The following is an 18,296-nucleotide window of genomic DNA, read 5'->3' on the forward strand; positions in this document are numbered from 1 at the left end:
AGTGCCAACCAAGAGAATCAGAGGCTCCTCCGAGAGCCTGCTGCAGGGGCCTTCTGCCCAAGCACATCCAAGAATAAAGGTCAATTTACTAAAGGGTGGTGCATAAGCTCTTAAGCAACTCCAGTGAAAGTTCTTCCTTAAAACAACTGAAATCCACATCCCTGTACCCTCTGCCCACTGGTCTGGATCTGCTCTCTGAGACGACCCCTTCCTTGAGACAAGACTGCATCCATCAGGCCCCTTCATTGTAGCTCCAGTGCAGAGACCAGACAGCCCTCCCTGGCCTATTCACTGCAGGGCCCAGTGGGGCCACGACTTCCTGTCACCTGAATGTCATGGTCCCCTTTACTGCAGCCCGGCCCTGCACTGCTTTCTCGGTGGCCACATGATACCTTATCCCCCAAAATATGCTTTTATGTCAAAGGAGAGATGTTGGAGCTTTGACGGATTTTAATGTTGCATATCTACTAATCTCTCTAGAACTTTTGGTAGGTTCCCTCAAATGGCAGAGGAACGGAGATAAATGGCACTCGCTCTAGGCTTACATTTAGGACTTTCTGAGCTCAGTGCTGCTGTGAATTTCTCTCAATCACAGTGTAAGATTCCTGGTATAGTAGCTCCCCAAGCTGGGAATGATGGTACGGTGTGCAACAATAAATAACGACTCATGGTGAGAAAAATTATTGTCCTTCAAAGTATCTCCCAGTCTCTCTAGTTATGGCCAGAGAAAATCTGTTAGTGCTGGTAGGTCTATATTACTCTCTTTAACCTCTGTTAATCCACCCCCACCCCTACTCCCCAATTTCTAAATGAAGAGCAAACCTTGGGAAAGACCATAATTTAATAATACTTTGTTTTTCATTGCATATCATTTATGGCAAGTGGTACTGGTTTTCCATTTACATAGTGTTGTGAAATTGCCTTTCAAAATAAAGTAAAACAACTTGCGCTGGTGAGAAAAAGTATTCTCTAGAGGTGGTACAAAGCCGGCCAAGGCGAAGGTGGTTTGGGATATCCATCATGTGGGATACACTGGGGTGGTGCCATGAACTTGCTCCGTGATCCTGCCCAAGCGTGTCCCCTCCCTCCCCCACCCCCCACAGAGTTGCCGTGCCCTTCCATGGCGGGGTGTGACTGTGGACACTGACCACGTGTGCTCGTGCTGTCCTGCAGGTGCGGCGGGCTGGGGCTGGTGCTGGCCAGCGCGGGCTTCGGCATGCTGACGGCGCCCATCATCGATCTGCACAACCAGAAAGGCTACTTCCTGCACCACATCATTTTTGCCTGCTGCACGCTCATCTGCATCATCTGCATCCTCCTGCTGCCTGAGAGCAGGAACCAGAGCCTGCCCGAGAACATCTCCAATGGGGAGCACTACACACGGCAGCCGCTCCTGCCGCACAAGAAGGGGGAGCAGCCCCTCCTGCTCACCAACGCCGAGCTCAAGGACTACTCTGGCCTCCACGACGCGGCCACCGCGGGGGATGGGCTGCCGGAGAATGCCACGGCCAACGGCATGAAGTCCATGTAGCTCTCAGCATGGCCTTCCCTGAAGGGGGGCGCTGTGGGCTCCAAGGGTTTGGGGCTGTTTGGGCACAGGTTTACAGACCAGGGACCGAACACGTGGCTGGGGGCAGGGAAACCCTAATTCTCCTGCTGATGCCACAGATGATAAGACTGTCAACTGGTGTGGGGAAACTCTGTCTTTCCAAGACTCTAAGGACCGTGTTTGAAGAAGCAGACTCTTTGGAAATAACCCTTTGGACTTTCTTTTCTGCCATGAAATGTTTGTATTTATTTTGGTCATTTTTACAAGAAGCACTTTATTCCCTTTTCCTCTGATCTCGAAACGGAACCACCTCCTTCGGAAGAGGGACACGGCCACCAAGGAGGACGCTGTAGGCAACCAGCGCAGCGGTCCTGGAGGTTACACACCATCCTTGCCCAGCACCCCACAGAGGAGCCAGGGGTCGCTCCCTCTGGGCCCGCTCCCTCTGGGCCCGCTCCCCCCAAGGCCGCCTGCCTGTGTGCAGACTGACCGGTCATGGAGCATCTCCATGACCACATTGTAGACAGAGTGAAATGTAAATGATTAGGTTTTTGCTAGAGAGTCTGTGTATGGTTTTTAAAGGGTTTTTGTGTGTGTGTGTTTGTGAGGTAAGAGCTTCTGTTCCATGTGTTGGGGGAAAGCAGCTCCCAGATGTCATTAAAACCAGCTTAGTCTTTCCTTCAGGATCATCCTTTCGTACTTGACGCTGGAAGGTGTCTGGGGAAAAGTTTGGACATTTCACCAGAAATCCTAAACAATGAGTGGTACTACAGCCACAGTTCGCTGACGCAGGCTTGCCTGGCCGAGCTCACGACGAGCAACGGTATGGAGATGTGAGACATGTTAACATGATCAGGAATCCTTCCCGGGTTTGGCTCCACCAGGAAAGCGCCCCGTTCACACTCAGCTTCTTGGCCAGTGCAACTTGAAAACATGGCTACTCTCTGAACTGAAAACCACTAGGGACATAACTGAAACAGACGCCTGAGGCAAACCCACAGGAGCGAGGGGTGCTCTCCCAGACACAGCCCGTCACCCACATCTCGAGCACACACCACCGCATAGAGATCACCAGCCCGGACGACTGTCAGCTCTCACTGACCTCACGCTGAGAGACTGCGAAGCCTGTGGGAGCCGCTGCCCCCTCCAGCCTGCCTTTGCCTGCTTCCTGCTTCCTGTCACTTCCGTCAGCACAGAGGGGGGCTTAGGGCGAGGAGTGGGAATCTCACAGGTGAGTCCACCTGACCTCCAGCCTCTTTAAAGCATCAAGACCAGTGGAGAGAAAGCAATAACTCACCAAAGTTCAACACCCATCCCCGATAGCCAAGGGTTTTCATTGTGTTCCTCATTTTTGTCCCAGACAGTGAAGGCTTCTTCCTGCCTTTTCCAGGTCAGGCTTTCTCCATCTGTCTGGGGGTACTTCAGAGGAACCTTGGAGGGCCTCCTCAAGGACACCCAGGGGGCCACTAAGAAACAACACTGGCGCAGGCAGGCACTGCCTTGTAGCAACGCAGGCACCCGATTTTTTGGACAGCCTGGGTTCTTTCTAGAATTGTCCACCTCTGCACTCTGTGACATATGTCTTTGCTGTGAGCTGTGTTCTTCCAGGGAACTTGTGGCCTCGAGTCTGTGAAGCAACTAGGTGACTTCCAGCTGACAGCTGCTAGAACTCAAAAGGGCCAGAAAAGAGATTGCTATAACTTCCCCTTCTCCCTTTCCAGCTTTCCACCTGGCCTATTCTCAGTCCACCCACCTCTCTCCTCCAAAACTGCTAGACCCCAGTAGGAGCCCTCGGGTGTGATAAAAACATTGCTGGGGAGGTGAGCAGACTTGCAGGCATGCGTGATTCCAGGGAGTCAACTGCACTGTGTCTGACTCATCACTAGTGCCTGGGGTGTCCAGCCTGCCTGCAAAGGAGGCCACCTGGGAAGCAGGCTGCCTGGGAAGGAAAGCCATCTGGGAAGGAGGCTGCCTGGGAAGGAGGCCATCTGGGAAGGAAGGCCACCTGGATGGAGGCCGCCTGGGATGGAGGCCACCTGGGAAGGAGGCCACCTGGGAAGAAGGCTGCCTGGGAAGGAGGCCGCCTGGGAAGGAGGCCATCTGGGAAGGAAGGCCACCTGGGAAGGAAGCCACCTGGGAAGGAGGGCCTCCTGGGAAGGAAGGGCGCCTAGCAGTCTCTCCCCATTTCTACCTGCTCTGAGCCCAGCTCACCCAGGCCTTCCTTCATGTCGGTTAAGTCACTTTTGTTCCATGTTTCAATGTTAGTCTGCATTCACCTTAATTTAAAAAGAACTTTCTTTACATCTGTGCAGCCTTCACGTGCCAAACTTGTGACATACCTTTTGCCTTTTTTAGAGTACTTGCTACAAAGCCACCTGGCAGCAAGACCCATTAAGTCCAGGCAGCAGTCAGGCCACAGTGCAGCTGGGGAGGCGGGAAGGAGCCAGTGAGGTCCCTGGGGCTGCTCCTGGCCGGGTACATGTCTGCATCCCTCACCCCAGCCCCGGGACACCTTGCAGTGCTGGGACAGCCCCCTTGCTGTCCTGCAGGACTCGAGCGTGTTCTCTCGCTGGTCACGTAGACCTTCTGTAAGAAATGTACTGAAGCTGTCATGTGCTGCCAGTAATCTCTATCCAGGAAGGCAGAGGCGAGGCACAGCACAAAGTTCTGTTCCTTGGTCTCTGAGCTCCATCTGACGTGACAACTACAAAAACTAGTCCAGCAGAGACAGCACTGTCGCTTCAGCGATCAGGACTAACTCATCATCCACTAGAAGAGAAGCTAGCGTGAGGACTGGGCTCTTGGGACCAAAGTCTGGCAGATGTGAAGGAGGCTGTCTTGCCAACAATCAGTGAGGTCTCAGCAAAGAGGTCCCACAGCTCTTCTCTCCCAGCAGCCTCAGGGTCGGGCTGAGCTCCTGTCCTGTTGCTGGTTCAGCTTAGGGATTTCTGAAGCTCTTGAGGAATGCCTTTACGAAACGGAGCCAAAGCAGAAAAGCTTCCGTGTGGGCTGAGCACTGGGAAATCCCGTACCAAGTGAGCAAGGCAGCAGGGGGCCCACCGGAGCCTGATCCATCTCTGCATGGGTGGGGGCTGAGGCCACCAGCTCCCTGGCACCTGTCAGTAGTGTTTGGACTCCTCGGTCCTGTTTCCTTCGTCGTTAGTGAGGAAACACTTCTCAGGCACCTGCTATTCAAGTCCGCCCTCCCCAACACCTCCACCACCCCCACCCCCCACTGCCCGGGGAGACATCCCAGGGTACGTGCTCCAGCTCTCCTCCTCCTCTGCCACCCACTCGTGCATCCTGCTATCCTATCAGGGAGCTGTGATCCCCTTTCAATAAAAGTTATGCACAAATGTGAACACTTGAGACAGGGCTGGATATTTCATTTTGTTCTTTTCCAGAAGTCAACAAGAACACCACATGCACTAAATATTAGCACCAAGACAAATAGGAAACAGTTTTAAATGCTTTGTTTTCTAAAAGAGTATAATCACTTTCAACTAGGGAAAAGGGGCTGGTAAGTTGGTTTCGCCACAGAACAGAAAGAGAGCAAAAATAAACCTCGTAAAGGAAGTAATTGCACTCAAACATTACCACTTCCTAGAGCCAAACAAGAAATGACTGAAGTGCCATTAAATGAATCGTGTGACCATCGCATCGCCCAGCCCCTAGGTGGCGCGCAGGTACACGCACATGCTGGGGGAGCCCACACTTCAACTCTTTTAAAGGACACCTCACTTTAATGTATTGTGTGTTTTGGAAAAGCAGTACAGTGTGTTATGTCTAGTGGGGAATACTTCCCTCTGTCCTTCCTGCAACCCCAACATTTGAGGTTTCTCTGTAAGAACCATGTTACTGTACATGTCGACCGGGATTACTCTGGAGGTGCTCATTCATAGCACAAGCCTAAATCGGGTTCTGAACTGTCGTTCAAAGCTAAACGTCTGCATGATGTCACATCTGTTGTACCTTTGGGGAAAATTTGTATGTAAATGTACAGAAATAAAAATGTTGCCCCATTAACAAATTTCCACTGGAATGTCTTCCCTACCTCATCTGATGGTATCCAATGAAGGGCATTTCACAACCATTGACTACAAAGTAATAAAAACTCTACCTGTTTATGCAGCTCTCACTGTCCCTACTTCAGCGCCTCTGTAAACCGAGTCTTTACTCTCACCCTGAGGGGACAGCGGGTGGCCTCTTACCTCGCTTGCAGGGTCCTAGTCTTAAAAGGCAGGCAGAAGCAGAGATTGGAGTAAACACAAACTGTTCACTTAGTGATATTCTCAAACCACCTGAGAAACGGGAGCCATCAGGAAATTGGAGAGTTCTTTTCTCTTGTGTGTCGATGTCCTATTCTGTGGCCGGACAGTCCCTAGAGAGGTCAAGAAATGACTCTCTTACACTGTGATTCTGGGAGGAAAGACTGATAACCCAAAACTCTCTTTAATGTAGTATTTTTTAACAAGAAAACACTATTTCTTTAATAAAGTATTTATACCAAACTCTTCTCTCCATATCCCTGATTTTGTGTCACTTACTCTTCTTAGAGAGGGGCCCACTGTGCTTGCAACCTACCATGTGGCCGAGGCCTTTGACATTAGCACAGGAAGTCTGCAAAGGAGGCAAGTGTCTTAAACCCCAGATCGGCTCCTCTCAAGTGCCTTTATGTCCTGGCCAGAGTGTACCCACCCCTGGTTGCCTACTAGCTCAGTACGAGACTTTTGCCACTGCATGAAACATGTTACAGGGCCCTCAACTATCTGCCTCTAGCAACAAAAGGGGTCCACATGGACCCTGAAGATTAGAAAATCCTTTGCCGGGGTCCTCAACCCTGCCTCTGCAGAGCAACATTGTGGGGAGTTTTCCAACTCCACCAAAACCTGGGTGCAGGCCATCTGAACCTCTGGGGAAAGGTCAGGCGTGGGCAATCTGTGAAGGCCACCCCCAGGGATTCAGATGTGAAGCTGGGGTTAGAAGCCACTGACCCATGAAATACTGGCTTTTAGAAAAGAGTGTGAAAGAAAATGTGTAGTGTGGGAAACTAGAAAGTCCGGAATCCACTACACATGGCAGGCAGGAAAGGGCTACAGATCGAAGGTAGCCAAAGCAGGTTCTTAGGACTTGGGAGAAAAGAAAGTGATAGCAAGAAGAGCAAGGAGGAACTAAAGCATTTGGATCCATAAAAATTAAGTGGATAAATACAATAACCGACATCTGAATTGTGAGGGCACTCACAGAGTCTGCAAAACATGTAGGTGTACTTAATCCTAACAACAACCCAGTCAAGGCAGAGATTATTCTTGATTTACAGGTGAGGAAACAGGGCCCAGAGAAGTTAGAACTTCACCCAGTCCATAAATCCAGTGAGCAGTGTGAGGCAGGACTGGACCCAGGCCCAAGGGAGAACACGGCAGGAGGAGCCATGATGGGAAAAGGCTCAGCCAGAATGGGACAGGAAGAACATAATGTGAAGCACAAAGACTTATTACCTTAATTCTAATTGGGAAGGTACACAGCAGGGTCATAACTAATTTACCTCCTTCCTAAATTATCAGTTCCAACAAAATCCCTTTTTTATTTTTAAAAAAATTTTTTAACATTTATTCATTTTTGAGAGATGGAAAGAGACAGAGCATGAGTGGGGGAGGGGCAGAGAGAGAGAGAGGGAGACACAGAATCCGAAGCAAGCTCCAGGCTCTGAGCTGTCAGCACAGAGCATGATGTGGGGCTCGATCCTACGGACCGTGAGATCATGACCTGAGCCGAAGTTGGACACTTAACCAACTGAGCCACCCAGGCGCCCCAAAATCCCATTTTTTACCCCAGCTCCCTAGTACTGAGCGGTCACAAGGGGAACCCCACCTGCCCATTTTGCTTTTCTCCTCCCCCAAGCTGATCAATTGTAGCCTTTGGCCCAGAAGCTGGTGAGGGGAAGAAGGAAAGTTAGGAAGATTAACCCTTTAAAAACAAAACGTCAACACATACATGAACCTAATGACAAACAGTGAAATTCAATCCATTTATTTAAATGTACATTGTACATAAGTTACAAATCCTCACTTCTGCCACTCTGCCTAGAACTTTTCCGGAAAAGCCTCCATTTCTTCCTTGATCCTGTTTTCTACGAGTAATGCGAAGTTACTGTCCGTGTTTTGAAGGTTATAGCTGACAAACACTTGTTTGTTGGTCTTCCTGGCTAAAAAGAGAAAACATTGGCACAGACGTGACTGAAAAGCCTGGAGGCTGTGTGCGCCTCACACCTACCTCACAGCAGAGAGATGCCTGGGACAAGACAGCGAGGTCTCAGGGAGAGAAGGTGGATCTAATCTGTAATGCTCTTCCCCAGCAGTGGCCACAAATGCAGACTACAGTCATTGAGACCCCCTCCTGCTCTCTGCCTCAGTGGTTCTCCAAGCATGACCCCACCTCAGCAGCAGCACCTGAGAGCTTGTTAGAGCTGCAGATTCTCAGGCCCCCATCCCGGAAGCCGGGGGTGAGGCCAGCAACCTGCTTCACAAGCCCTCCAGGGGATCCAAGCGCTAATCCACTATTCTACTTAAAAAGTTGGTTTGTTTTTTTGTGGGTTTTTTTTTTTTCACTTTTTTAAAATACAGATAATACCAAAGTATTTAAAATACTTAATTTCTCCTTCAGTACCACCCTCTCTACCAATTCCAGTCTTTTCCCAGGGATAATCCTGGGGCTACATTTCTGTACCTTTATATAACACACACTTACATGCACATATTGTGTGCATATACACACAAATGTAGGACTTTCAATTGTTGAAGAGACATTTTGACCCTTTCTACAGAACCAACAGTTGGGGTGTACTGCTCCAACTACAAAAATCAAGCACAGTCACATGCCCAGAATCAGAAAGACCTATCCTGACGGCAATTCAGGCAGTAAGCCTAAACCAGTTAAATATCGACCACACCAGTGATGACGCCTCCTCACGCAACCTGGCCTCACCACACACACAGGGCAAGTGCAAACTCCTACTCCCCACAGAGACACCCACCCGCCCTCCGCCAGCCCACAGACATCAGATGACCATGCCAGCCCTGTCATCAAAGGTGAAAACACGGTGAGGTGAGGTGAGGTGAGGTGAGGTGAGGTGAGGTGAGGTGAGGTGAGGTGAGGTTGGCATCTGTCAAGTCACAGCCCACTCTGCCTACTCTTGTTCGGTGGCAGGAAATTCCTTGTCCCCAGAAGGGGGGGTGGGCAATCATTCTACTTGCTCAGACAGGCTCTTACAGGGAGCAAAACTATCTGCCTGCACTGTTCACCCAGCAGACCCAGTTGTGCCCTCTGTGCTGCACAGAATAAGGGCGTCCCCATGCACACCAAAGCCCTCCAATGCTTCTGGGGTTACTCTGAACCCACTAGATCTTCTCTTTTTCTACTTCCTTTCATCCTCCATATAAGATACCGTTTCAGGGAGCGCCTGGGTGGCTCAGTCAGTTAAGCGTCCAACTTCGGCTCAGGTCATGACCTCACAGTTGGTGAGTTCAAGCCCCATGTTGGGCTCCACACTGACAGCTCAGAGCCTGGAGCCTGCTTCAGATTCTGTCTCCCTCTCTCTCTCTCTGCCCCTCTCCGCTCATGCTGTGTCTCTCTCTCTCTCAAAAATAAACGTTAAAAAAAGTCAAAAAAAACAAAAAACAAAAAAAGATACTGTTTCAGGATGCTTCTCTCTTCTCATTACCCCTCTACACAAGCAATGTATTTTCAACTGCAGGGTCCAGACCTAAGCTCGAGATGACCAGAACAGGGAAGGGCAGTGCTGGACAGCCCCCTGGTGCCACCACCACCATGCATCACCAGACCCAGCCACATCATACCACTGACTTTTCCAGATTTTTCTGTGTGCCTGTCCTTGCTGGGACTCAAGACTCAGGACTGCCAGGTTTTGCTGATAACAAGGCAGGAGGGACCCTTCGTTAATATCTGAGTTTAATAATAAGTTGGTGAGGACTTATTTTGTCTATGTTCTGTCACAATTTATACAGATTATTATAAATTGATGGAAACCACATAGGAAAAATATTTTTTAAAATTTGCACAAAACTAAAAAAAAATAATAGTTTGTTGCATACAAACTGCTCCTAGGCTTTCATCTCAAGGGTACCCTTGGGCCCATCTTACTTTATTGGCATAAACAATTTATTCGTGGCACAGCAAACAAGCCCCCGCCATCCTCTACCAGAATCCGTCTCCCACACTGGGGTGATCCTATAAACATGAACACTCTCCCACGTCTTCGTCTGACCAGGCAGGGCTTGCAGTGGTCTATTTGATATTACGTGTGTCAGCCCTTCAACGCCGGTAAACACACAGTGATGCACATAGAAGCCAAGGGGCATCTTGTCGTCAACTAACTTCACGTGGTTCAGAAAAAAATAGTATCAACACAGGGAATGAGAGCAACTGGGAATCTAGGCGAAGGCTAAGCAGAAATTCCCGGTATATTTGGGGCAAATTTTCTGTAAATGTAAAATTATTTCCTAGTAACAAGTTACCAGAACTTACTAGTTTGGTTACTAGCGCACACTAGTTACTAGCCAGGTTTCTCTAAAAAGGTACAGATGTTCCTAAAATGCCACAGCTGCCCTCATGGTCGGCCCTCCTCACACACAGAACTCAGAGTGGCAAGTCTAGAATGACCAGTCCTCACCCTGCCCCCTCCTCCCCCACCCCCCCTCCAGTGTGTGGCTGTGCTGTTCACCCAGTTGCCTCCCTGAGTGACCAGCATGTAAACTCCCACTAAGCAGGGATAGGTCGATAGAAATGCCAGTGCCACTAAACCAGAAGCTTCTTTTTTTTTTTTTTTTTTTTTTTTTTTTTTTTTTTTTAATTTTTTTTTTTAACGTTTATTTATTTTTGAGACAGAGAGAGACAGAGCATGAACGGGGGAGGGTCACAGAGAGAGGGAGACACAGAATCTGAAACAAGATCCAGGCTCTGAGCTGTCGGCACAGAGCCTGACGCGGGGCTCGAACTCACGGACCGTGAGATCGTGACCTGAGCTGAAGTCGGACGCTTAACCGACCAAGCCACCCAGGCGCCCCCAGAAGCTTCTTAAAGTCAGGACCCAGACCTCAGCCACCGTACACCCCAGCACCAGGACATGGGGCCCCATAATGGGCTCTGGAACCGAACTGACAGGGAGCACTGGTGAACACGATGCCCGAGGAGGAGACAGAGGTTGCCCGGCTGTCCCATGTCTCCAGGTGCCCTGGGAGACGTGGCGACTGAGCACCGGCAGAGGGCAGAACACATACCATCCTTACCCCAACTACCTGGGCATTTCCAGAAAGTATGTGTTTGGGGCCCGGGAGAGGGTGGCGCTTTTAACCTCTCGTTCTTGCTCACCACCCTCCACGCCACACTCAGGTCAGGCCAGCCTCCCCTCTTGCGAGCTCTGAACAAGGACAATCCCTCCTGTGCATTGCTGGCAGGCGGCTGCCCGGGGTCTCCTGAGTCACCAGGCGGCTACCCGGAGCCACTGCCTGATAGGTACTGTGGGCACCACTCACACTCTCCTCCCACGAGGAGGTCATGTGTTTACAGGAGGGAACTGAATCACCTTGTCATTCATCAGCTTGCACAGCAGCCAAGGCATGACGTGGGAGGCCCTTAAGAACATGCTGGCCCTGAGACAGTGGTCATGGTCAAGGGCATGGACAAGCCCTCCTTAAAGAAGACATCTGTGCTCATCAATACAAGGATTCTTTCCTTCTAAAGTCACCGGCCTCATGGTTCCATTAAACAGCGAGGTCCCCACCCAGCTGCTCCTGCAGCACCAGCCGTGGGCACGTACCTAAGCGCTGGGCAAGGCCAGAGGAGGTCGTATCAGAAGTGTCTCCGAGGAGGGAGGTAGACACGGGGATGGAATCCTAAAAAGAAACAAAGAAAACAATGCTGCTTCTCCATTGGCCAAACTTCTGTAGCTTCTGATTCATCCTTCCTGGCAGTGGCAGGTTCTGGTAGGTTAGACACTTTTACCAAGAGGAGGAAGGTCTGGCATCTGTGTCAACAGCCAGGTCGGTTGACCCTCTACTGTATGTGATGTCACAGAGCTAGGACAGACGAAGAGCAGTCACCTGAAGCTGGCATCACAGTGCTGTTAATAAGCTATAAGACTTACTTTACACAAAAGGCTTGTTTTAGGGTTGGAAGCCCCAAAGCATGCTGAAGGGCAACATTACCACCAAGAGATCATTAAGGGAGCAGAGGAAAGCTCGTCACAGAGTCTGGGTGCCACTGCTACCAGGTCCCTCTCGCCCGCAAGTCAGGCATCAACGGAGAAGGCAGGACGCCAATCTCCTCATCCAGACCTGTAAGAGAGCACACGGCTCCATGCCCCTGAAGGGGTCTACGCTCTTCAAGGTCAACAAGGGCCCTATGAGTTTGCAAAAGGACATCAGTCATCAGGGTCCAAATAACGAATAAAGGAACATCAGATTATGTTTGGCCAATCCTCATTTCAGATAAGAAGCAATAAAACTAAAGATAAATAAATGTGGCCCTTCTGAAATTTAGAAGAAATGTTACTTCCAATTACTTTGGGGTTTTGTTTGTTTATTTTGAGAGTGAGAGAGAGAGAGAGAGAAAGTGGGAGGGTGGGAGGGAGGGAGGGAGGGAGGGAGAGAGAGAATCCCAAGCAGGCTCCACACTGTCAGCCCAAAGTTCAATGAGGGGCTCAAACTCACAAACCAGGAGATCATGACCTGAGCCGAAATCAAGAGTCAAACGCTTAACTGACTGAGCCACCCAGGCGCCCCATTCAATTACTTTTGGAAGTAACTCCCCTTACCATTAAAATTCCTACCTAGCTTAGGAGAAAAAAAAATCACTAACTTATAATATGGTCAAACTTACTTCTATCAAAATATTAGACTTCTAAAAGAAACAGCCTCGGTACAGAGGCAAGATTTTTAGAAGAATAAGCTTCTGCCACCAAAGGCTCTGGGGTTGGTGCCCATCCCCCCACACTGTCCAGGTAGAGACAGGTGAACTGAACAAACACCTGCTGTGTGCCAGATACTGTGAGTAAAGCATGGATCAGAGACTGCTCTTGGTCTCCTAGGGGTTCAAAGTCACTTCAAAAGGAGAGAGAACTTGTTCGGGTCTATAAGAGATGATCAAAAAACACAGGGTAAGAACAAAGGCATTTACTGCAAGCTTTTTTGTTGAAAAGATAACAAAAACATGATCTTAATGAATATGCTGTTTACAAAGTTCAAGTTCAACATTCAGCTCTATGCTAATAGTATCTAAACTCTAGAAAATCTACCGTAACAAGGTGGTCATTTCCCACCAAAAACAAAACTAAAAACTCCATATTGTTACCCTTAGTACTTCGTTATTTCCAAAATCATACTGCACCCAACTGGTCTCCCAGGCACACATATAGGCCTAGACAGTTTTACTGTGGATGGGGCACCAAGTGTGCCCAACACATGCTAAATTACCTGAGCAAATAGGGCCCCATGTCCCCTTTTCCCTGGTCTCAGGCCAGCCTCCATCATGTTGGGGGAATCTGTATCACCCTTGTTCTAAAGCCTCTCGTGGTGCCACAAACAGACCACGTGGGGCCAGCTGGAAGAAAAGCAGGGCATGTGATTTTGTTCTAGATGGTCTTGTCTTGCGTGTGGGGGTAGAGGGGAAAGGGAGGAGGGAGGAGACATCACAGACCCTTTGGTGCCATCCTCCATGCATGGGCCAACAACCTTTTCCTAGGAAGGGCCAAAGGGTAAATCGTTTAGGTTTTTGTTGTTGTTGCTGCTTTTTTAAATGTTTCTATTTATTTTTGACAGTAAGAGAAACAAAGCACGAGTGGGGGAGGGGCAGAGAGAGAGGGAGACAGAATCTGAAGCAGGTTCCAGGCTCTGAGCTGTCAGCACAGGGCCCGATGCGGGGCTAGAACTCATAAACCACGAGATCATGACCTGAGCTGAAGTCTGACGCTTTACCGACTGAGCCACCCAGGCGCCCCTAAATCATTTAGTTTTTTATGGAGAAGGTCCAGTTGTAACTGTTTCATGCTGCTATCAAATTACGAAAGCTCTGACAGACATTACTGAATGGATGGGCAGATCTATGTTCCAATAAAACTTTGTTACAAAAGTAGACTGGCAGCAGGCCAGCCTGTAGGTCCTGGTTTGCCAAGCCCTATTCCACAGGAATCTTGTGTTTCCTGCTGTAAGCTATGGTCTACACTTCTCTCCAGTTGGCTGGGTGCTCTGTTCCTGAAGGACAATGTACAGGTACACAAGGTGGCCAATAAGTGGGGAATGAACTTCTGACAGGTCTGGTAACTGAGACTGGCCCCTTTTCCTTTTCCTACCTGATCTTCGTGGAATGTGAGTTTCCATTTGAGAAAATACACCCTTCTAGGAACTATGACTACCAAATGGTCAGACTGCCAAACTGCACCAAAGCAGCCCACAGGAGGAATCCTGAAATTGATTCAAGGAAGCAATGCCTGGTTTTACTAATGAACAGTCCTGAGCCCCATGTGACCCACAGCCTAACCCACTGTCTATGACTATAGCCTTAGGACTATGAAAGAAGGAGGTTCCAGGGCACCACAAGCTCCAAACACACCACCGTATCCATCACCCTGTACCCCCGCAGACCCTCTACCTCTCCCCTCCAATGAAAGAAGACATGGAACTGCCACCTGCCCAAAGGCCCAGCTGCGGGTACCCACCAGAAAAGAAATCAAAGAAAACCCACCCAGGAAAAGAACAGCAAGAAGGGAAAGGGCAGAAGAAGGACACTGTGTGAAGACATCCAGAGGTCCCATTCAGAGGCTGTCTCCTTCCCGAAGCCTTGCCCAGGTCCTGCCTGATGGCTCTCTCCTCTGATTGCCCACCACCCCAAGGGCCCCTTATAGATTACAATCCTTACAGTCTGCCAGGCTGCAGGTTACTACTGGTAGCCCTCCCTAGCAAACCCAGAGTTCCTCCAGGGGGGCCTCATTGTTTCATTCAGCAATGATTTAATGAGCAGCTTGCCAGGCTACTCCTAAACCAGACAAACCTCACCTCCATCATGGATACTGACAATAAACTGCAGAGGAAGCAATACTGGGGCATGCCCATGTACTAAAGCAGGGAGGAAGGCAGTAGCAGGGGAGCTCTACCAGGTAGCAGAGCCTAAAGGGTTACTGTAAAGTCTCTGACCTGTACTCTGAGGTTACCTCTTAAAAGGTCTGCAGCAGAAGGATGACAGTATCTGATTGCCGTCTGCTGCCCTGCAGGCAACTAGCCACATGGCAGTGTTGTGGGCTGAACTGTGTCCTCCAAAAAGAAAAGTCCACATCCTAACCCTTAGCACTTGTGAATGTGACTTTACTGGAAATAGGGTCTTGGCAGAGATGTAAGTTAAGATGAGGTCATAATGGAATAGGGTGGACCCTTAATCTATTATGACTGGGATCTTTACAAGAAAACACACAGAGAAACACACAGAGAAGATGGCCAGTGACACCACAGGCAGAGATCTGAGTGATGAAGCCACAAGCCAAGGAATGCCAGGATTGCCCCCCAACACCAGAAGATGGGAGAGACATGGGAAGATTTCTCCCCACGAGCCACCAGAAGGAACCAGCCTTGCTGACACCTTGACTTTGGACTTCTGGCCTCCAGAACTGTGAAGGAATAGATCTTGGTTGATTTAAGCCCCCCAGTTTGTGGCACTTTGTCACAGCAGCTCTAAGAAATGAACACAAACAGCAAAGGGGGAATCAGGCTAGGAGGAAAGGAGATGCTGCGGGCTTCACCGAGGGCAGGCTAGAAAGGAGGTGAGAGGTGTGTAAGCAACCTTTTAGGCAACCAACTTGAACAATGGAAACCTGAGTAAGACAGAAGGGCCCACAGTGCCCTCCAACCCCTTGGCTGAATACAAACAGGCCCATTAGGTGACCCACCTCAAAATATCCTTAAGTCCTAGCTGACCAATGGGTGGGTTACTTATACTTGGGCACAGGTGTTGGAAAAGTAAATAAAGTACGCCAAAGATGACCAATGGGGCTAAAACAAACTCTGGTCTCTAGCTTAGAGACCCCTCCTCCAGGTTCTTCCTCCTTTGCTGTGTGCACGAAAACCCCCACAGATATGGAAGCTGGCGGCTATAAATTACCCTCCTCACTTGCATTCCGGGCTCAGACCTTTGGAGAAACAGTCTCCTCTGAGAACACTGGTGTTAAATAATTATCTCCAATCCACAAAGATCTCCTAGTGCCGCTTGGTTTTTCCGCCAGGGTTCCAGCCTGGTTCCGTAACACAGGTACCAAAAAAGGAAAATTCCATTAGAACCCACACCCCCTTAACTACAGCCCCTCACCACTGCCTCCAGGCAGTCTCTCCCTTGCTGTCCTTCCCCCAGCTCCCTTGCGGTGTATTCAATAAACTTCTACCTCCTTTGTTCTGCCTTGGGTGAACTCTTTCACTGACCCAGCCAGGCCAACAGGGTGGTTGGATTCCCCCTATGTGTTGATGGACGGCAGTGCCTACAGATTCACTGACACTCGCCATGGGGAGAGTGGGAGAGTAATCAAGGTTCGAATGGAGTTTCCACAACAACAGATGGGCTGGCTGTGAAAGAAGCAGGTCTGAGGGAAGAGGTTGAGTTAGGTCTTACTTTTCTAAAGAAAACATCCAGATAGCCAACAGGCACATGAAAAGATGCTCAACGTCACTCCTCATCAGGGAAATACAAATCAAAACCACACTCAGATACCACCTCACACTGGTCAGAGAGGCTAAAATGAACAAAACAGGAGACTGTAGATGCTGGAGAGGATGTGGAGAAATGGGAACTCTCTTGCACTGTTGGTGGGAATGCAAACTGGTGCAGCCGCTCTGGAAAACAGTGTGGAGGTTCCTCAAAAAATTAAAAATAAATCTACCCTATGACCCAGCAATAGCACTGCTAGGAATTTACCCAAGGAATACAGGAGTGCTGATGCACAGCAGCACTTTCAACAATAGCCAAATTATGGAGAGAACCTAAATGTCCATCAACTGACGAATGGATAAAGATGTGGTTTATATATACAACGGAATACTACTTGGCAATGAAAAAGAATGAAATCTGGCCACTTGTAGCAACATGGATGGAACTGGAGAGTGTTATAAGGGAAATAAGTCAGGCAGAGAAAGACAGATACCCTATGTTTTCACTCATATGTGGATCCTGAGAAACTCAACAGAAGACCAAGGGGGAGAAGAAGGAGGGGAAAAAAGTTAGAGAGGAAAGGAGGCAAACCATAAGAGACTCTTTTAAATACTGAGAAGAAACTGAGGGTTGATGGGGGTTGGGTGTAAGTGGGTGATGGGCATTGAGAAGGGCACCTGTTGGGATGAGCACTGGGTATTGCATGGAAACCAATTGGACAATAAATTTCATATTTAAAAAAAAGCAGCACCTTAGAAGTAGCGGGGGGGGGGGGGGGGGGGCGGGGAGGAAGGAGTTGGATCTTCAAAAAAGTCTAGTGTGAGATGCCTATCAGATTTTCAGGTGGAGACACAGGAGTCCGAGGTCTGTACTGGAAACAAAGAAAATTAGGTGTGTTCAATACAGAGATGGCAGGAAAACTAAGAGGTGGATACCATCCTCCGGGAGGGTGAGTGTGACCAGACAGAAGTCCCACGACAAAGCCCTGAACATTCCAACTACTGAGCGGGGCTCGAGGAGCCAGCAGAGGGGCGCCCGCCTTAAAGACAGAGGAGGAAGGGATCGGCGGGGATCTCCTGGGGGCCCACGCCCGGCCGACGGCATTCGGCTCCCCACGGATGGTGCAGGCCAGAACCCCGGTTCCTGAAGACATCACAGGAAGAGTTCCGGAGAGCCCCGAGGCCCCCTGGGCCCAGGAAAGACTGAGGGCACAAGTAGGGAAGCACAACCCCCACTACTCCGGGCGGGCACCAGGCGCGTGCCTGGACCCTCAGTCACGTGCCTGGACCCTCAGTCACCTTGCCTCCCAGCCCCCGCCCCCATACCCGCCCGACCCCTCGCACCTCAACCTTCCACGCCGGCCGGCATTCCCAGTCCTTCCCCCAGCCTCCGCCCCCTCCCGACCCGCACTCACGTAGCGGTTGCACATGGCCACCGCGAGGTTGCGCAGGTGAGGCGTGGCCCCCACCCACAGGAAGAGCGAGTCCGTCAGCCGCATGACGTGGAAGTGGACGAGCTGCTCCCACAGCCTCGCGCTGAAGTTGTGCAGGGAGACGTCCCCGCCAGCGGCGGCCGGCGGCCCGTCCATGCCGCCCGGCGGGCCCACGCCCGCAAACGCCGAGACTCCGGTCCCGCTGCCGTCGTCGGCCGGGCCAGACCCAAGCAAGCGAGCGACGAGAGGTCGAGCGCGCTTTCGCTTTCGGTCCAGGGGAGAAGGCGGGGCTAGCCCGGGACGTAGGCGGGGCCGGGAGTGGGCGGGGGCGGGCGGCTAGAAAACGCCGAGTAGGCCGGGCCCTGGCTGCGCTGTCTCGCCGGCCTCTCCCGGCGCCCGGGTCTACTGAAAACCCGCGGTCCTCAGCAGCAGGGGCTGGGCCGGTGTCCGGCGGTGACCTTAGGGAGTCCGCGGGCGCCTGGCAGAACCCGCCCTTGCTTGTTCCTTCCCTCCTTCACCCCAATTAGTGTTCGATGAGTAGCATTCAAGGGCTGGAGCTAGCTGCCTCGTCTTCCCAAGTCCTGACTCACAGCCCTTCGGAGACAACCACTTTTA

The 18,296-nt window shown here is 50.4% G+C and overlaps 2 protein-coding genes across 5 annotated transcripts in view; one reads left to right on the forward strand and one right to left on the reverse strand.

Moving 5' to 3' along the window:
• Positions 1–5,680, forward strand: part of SLC22A23 (solute carrier family 22 member 23) — a 181,903-nt gene extending 176,223 nt beyond the window's left edge. For 3 of the 4 annotated variants that reach the window (XM_042985839.1, XM_042985844.1, XM_042985846.1), the window contains one exon: positions 1,174–5,680. In XM_042985839.1, coding sequence (XP_042841773.1) covers positions 1,174–1,531 — 358 coding nt within the window. In that variant the 3' untranslated portion in view covers positions 1,532–5,680. The remainder of the gene's footprint in view (positions 1–1,173) is intronic. The other variant, XR_006217521.1, reaches the window with a different exon arrangement.
• A 1,883-nt stretch (positions 5,681–7,563) lies between these two features.
• PSMG4 (proteasome assembly chaperone 4) lies at positions 7,564–17,928 on the reverse strand. Its single transcript, XM_042985847.1, has 3 exons — positions 17,664–17,928; positions 11,385–11,460; positions 7,564–7,754 (listed from the first exon to the last, which is right to left on the reverse strand). Exons 1-3 carry the CDS (start codon positions 17,835–17,837, stop codon positions 7,633–7,635), a joined length of 372 nt encoding a protein of 123 aa, XP_042841781.1. The 5' UTR covers positions 17,838–17,928; the 3' UTR covers positions 7,564–7,632.
• Positions 17,929–18,296: the final 368 nt, after the last annotated feature.

Source organism: Panthera tigris, chromosome B2, assembly GCF_018350195.1.
Source record: "Panthera tigris isolate Pti1 chromosome B2, P.tigris_Pti1_mat1.1, whole genome shotgun sequence".
Classification (NCBI taxonomy): Eukaryota; Metazoa; Chordata; class Mammalia; order Carnivora; family Felidae; genus Panthera; species Panthera tigris.

Bases quoted from the DNA above. Each gene is read 5' to 3' on its own strand.
- PSMG4 (XM_042985847.1), bottom strand. From the start codon at position 17,837: ATGGACGGGCCGCCGGCCGCCGCTGGCGGGGACGTCTCCCTGCACAAC. The intron at 11,461-17,663 runs GTGAGTGCGGGT...GTTTCTTTTTAG, and splicing joins TGGCCATGTGCAACCGCTAC to GATTCCATCCCCGTGTCTAC. The intron at 7,755-11,384 runs GTACGTGCCCAC...TTCTCTTTTTAG, and splicing joins TGGCCTTGCCCAGCGCTTAG to CCAGGAAGACCAACAAACAA.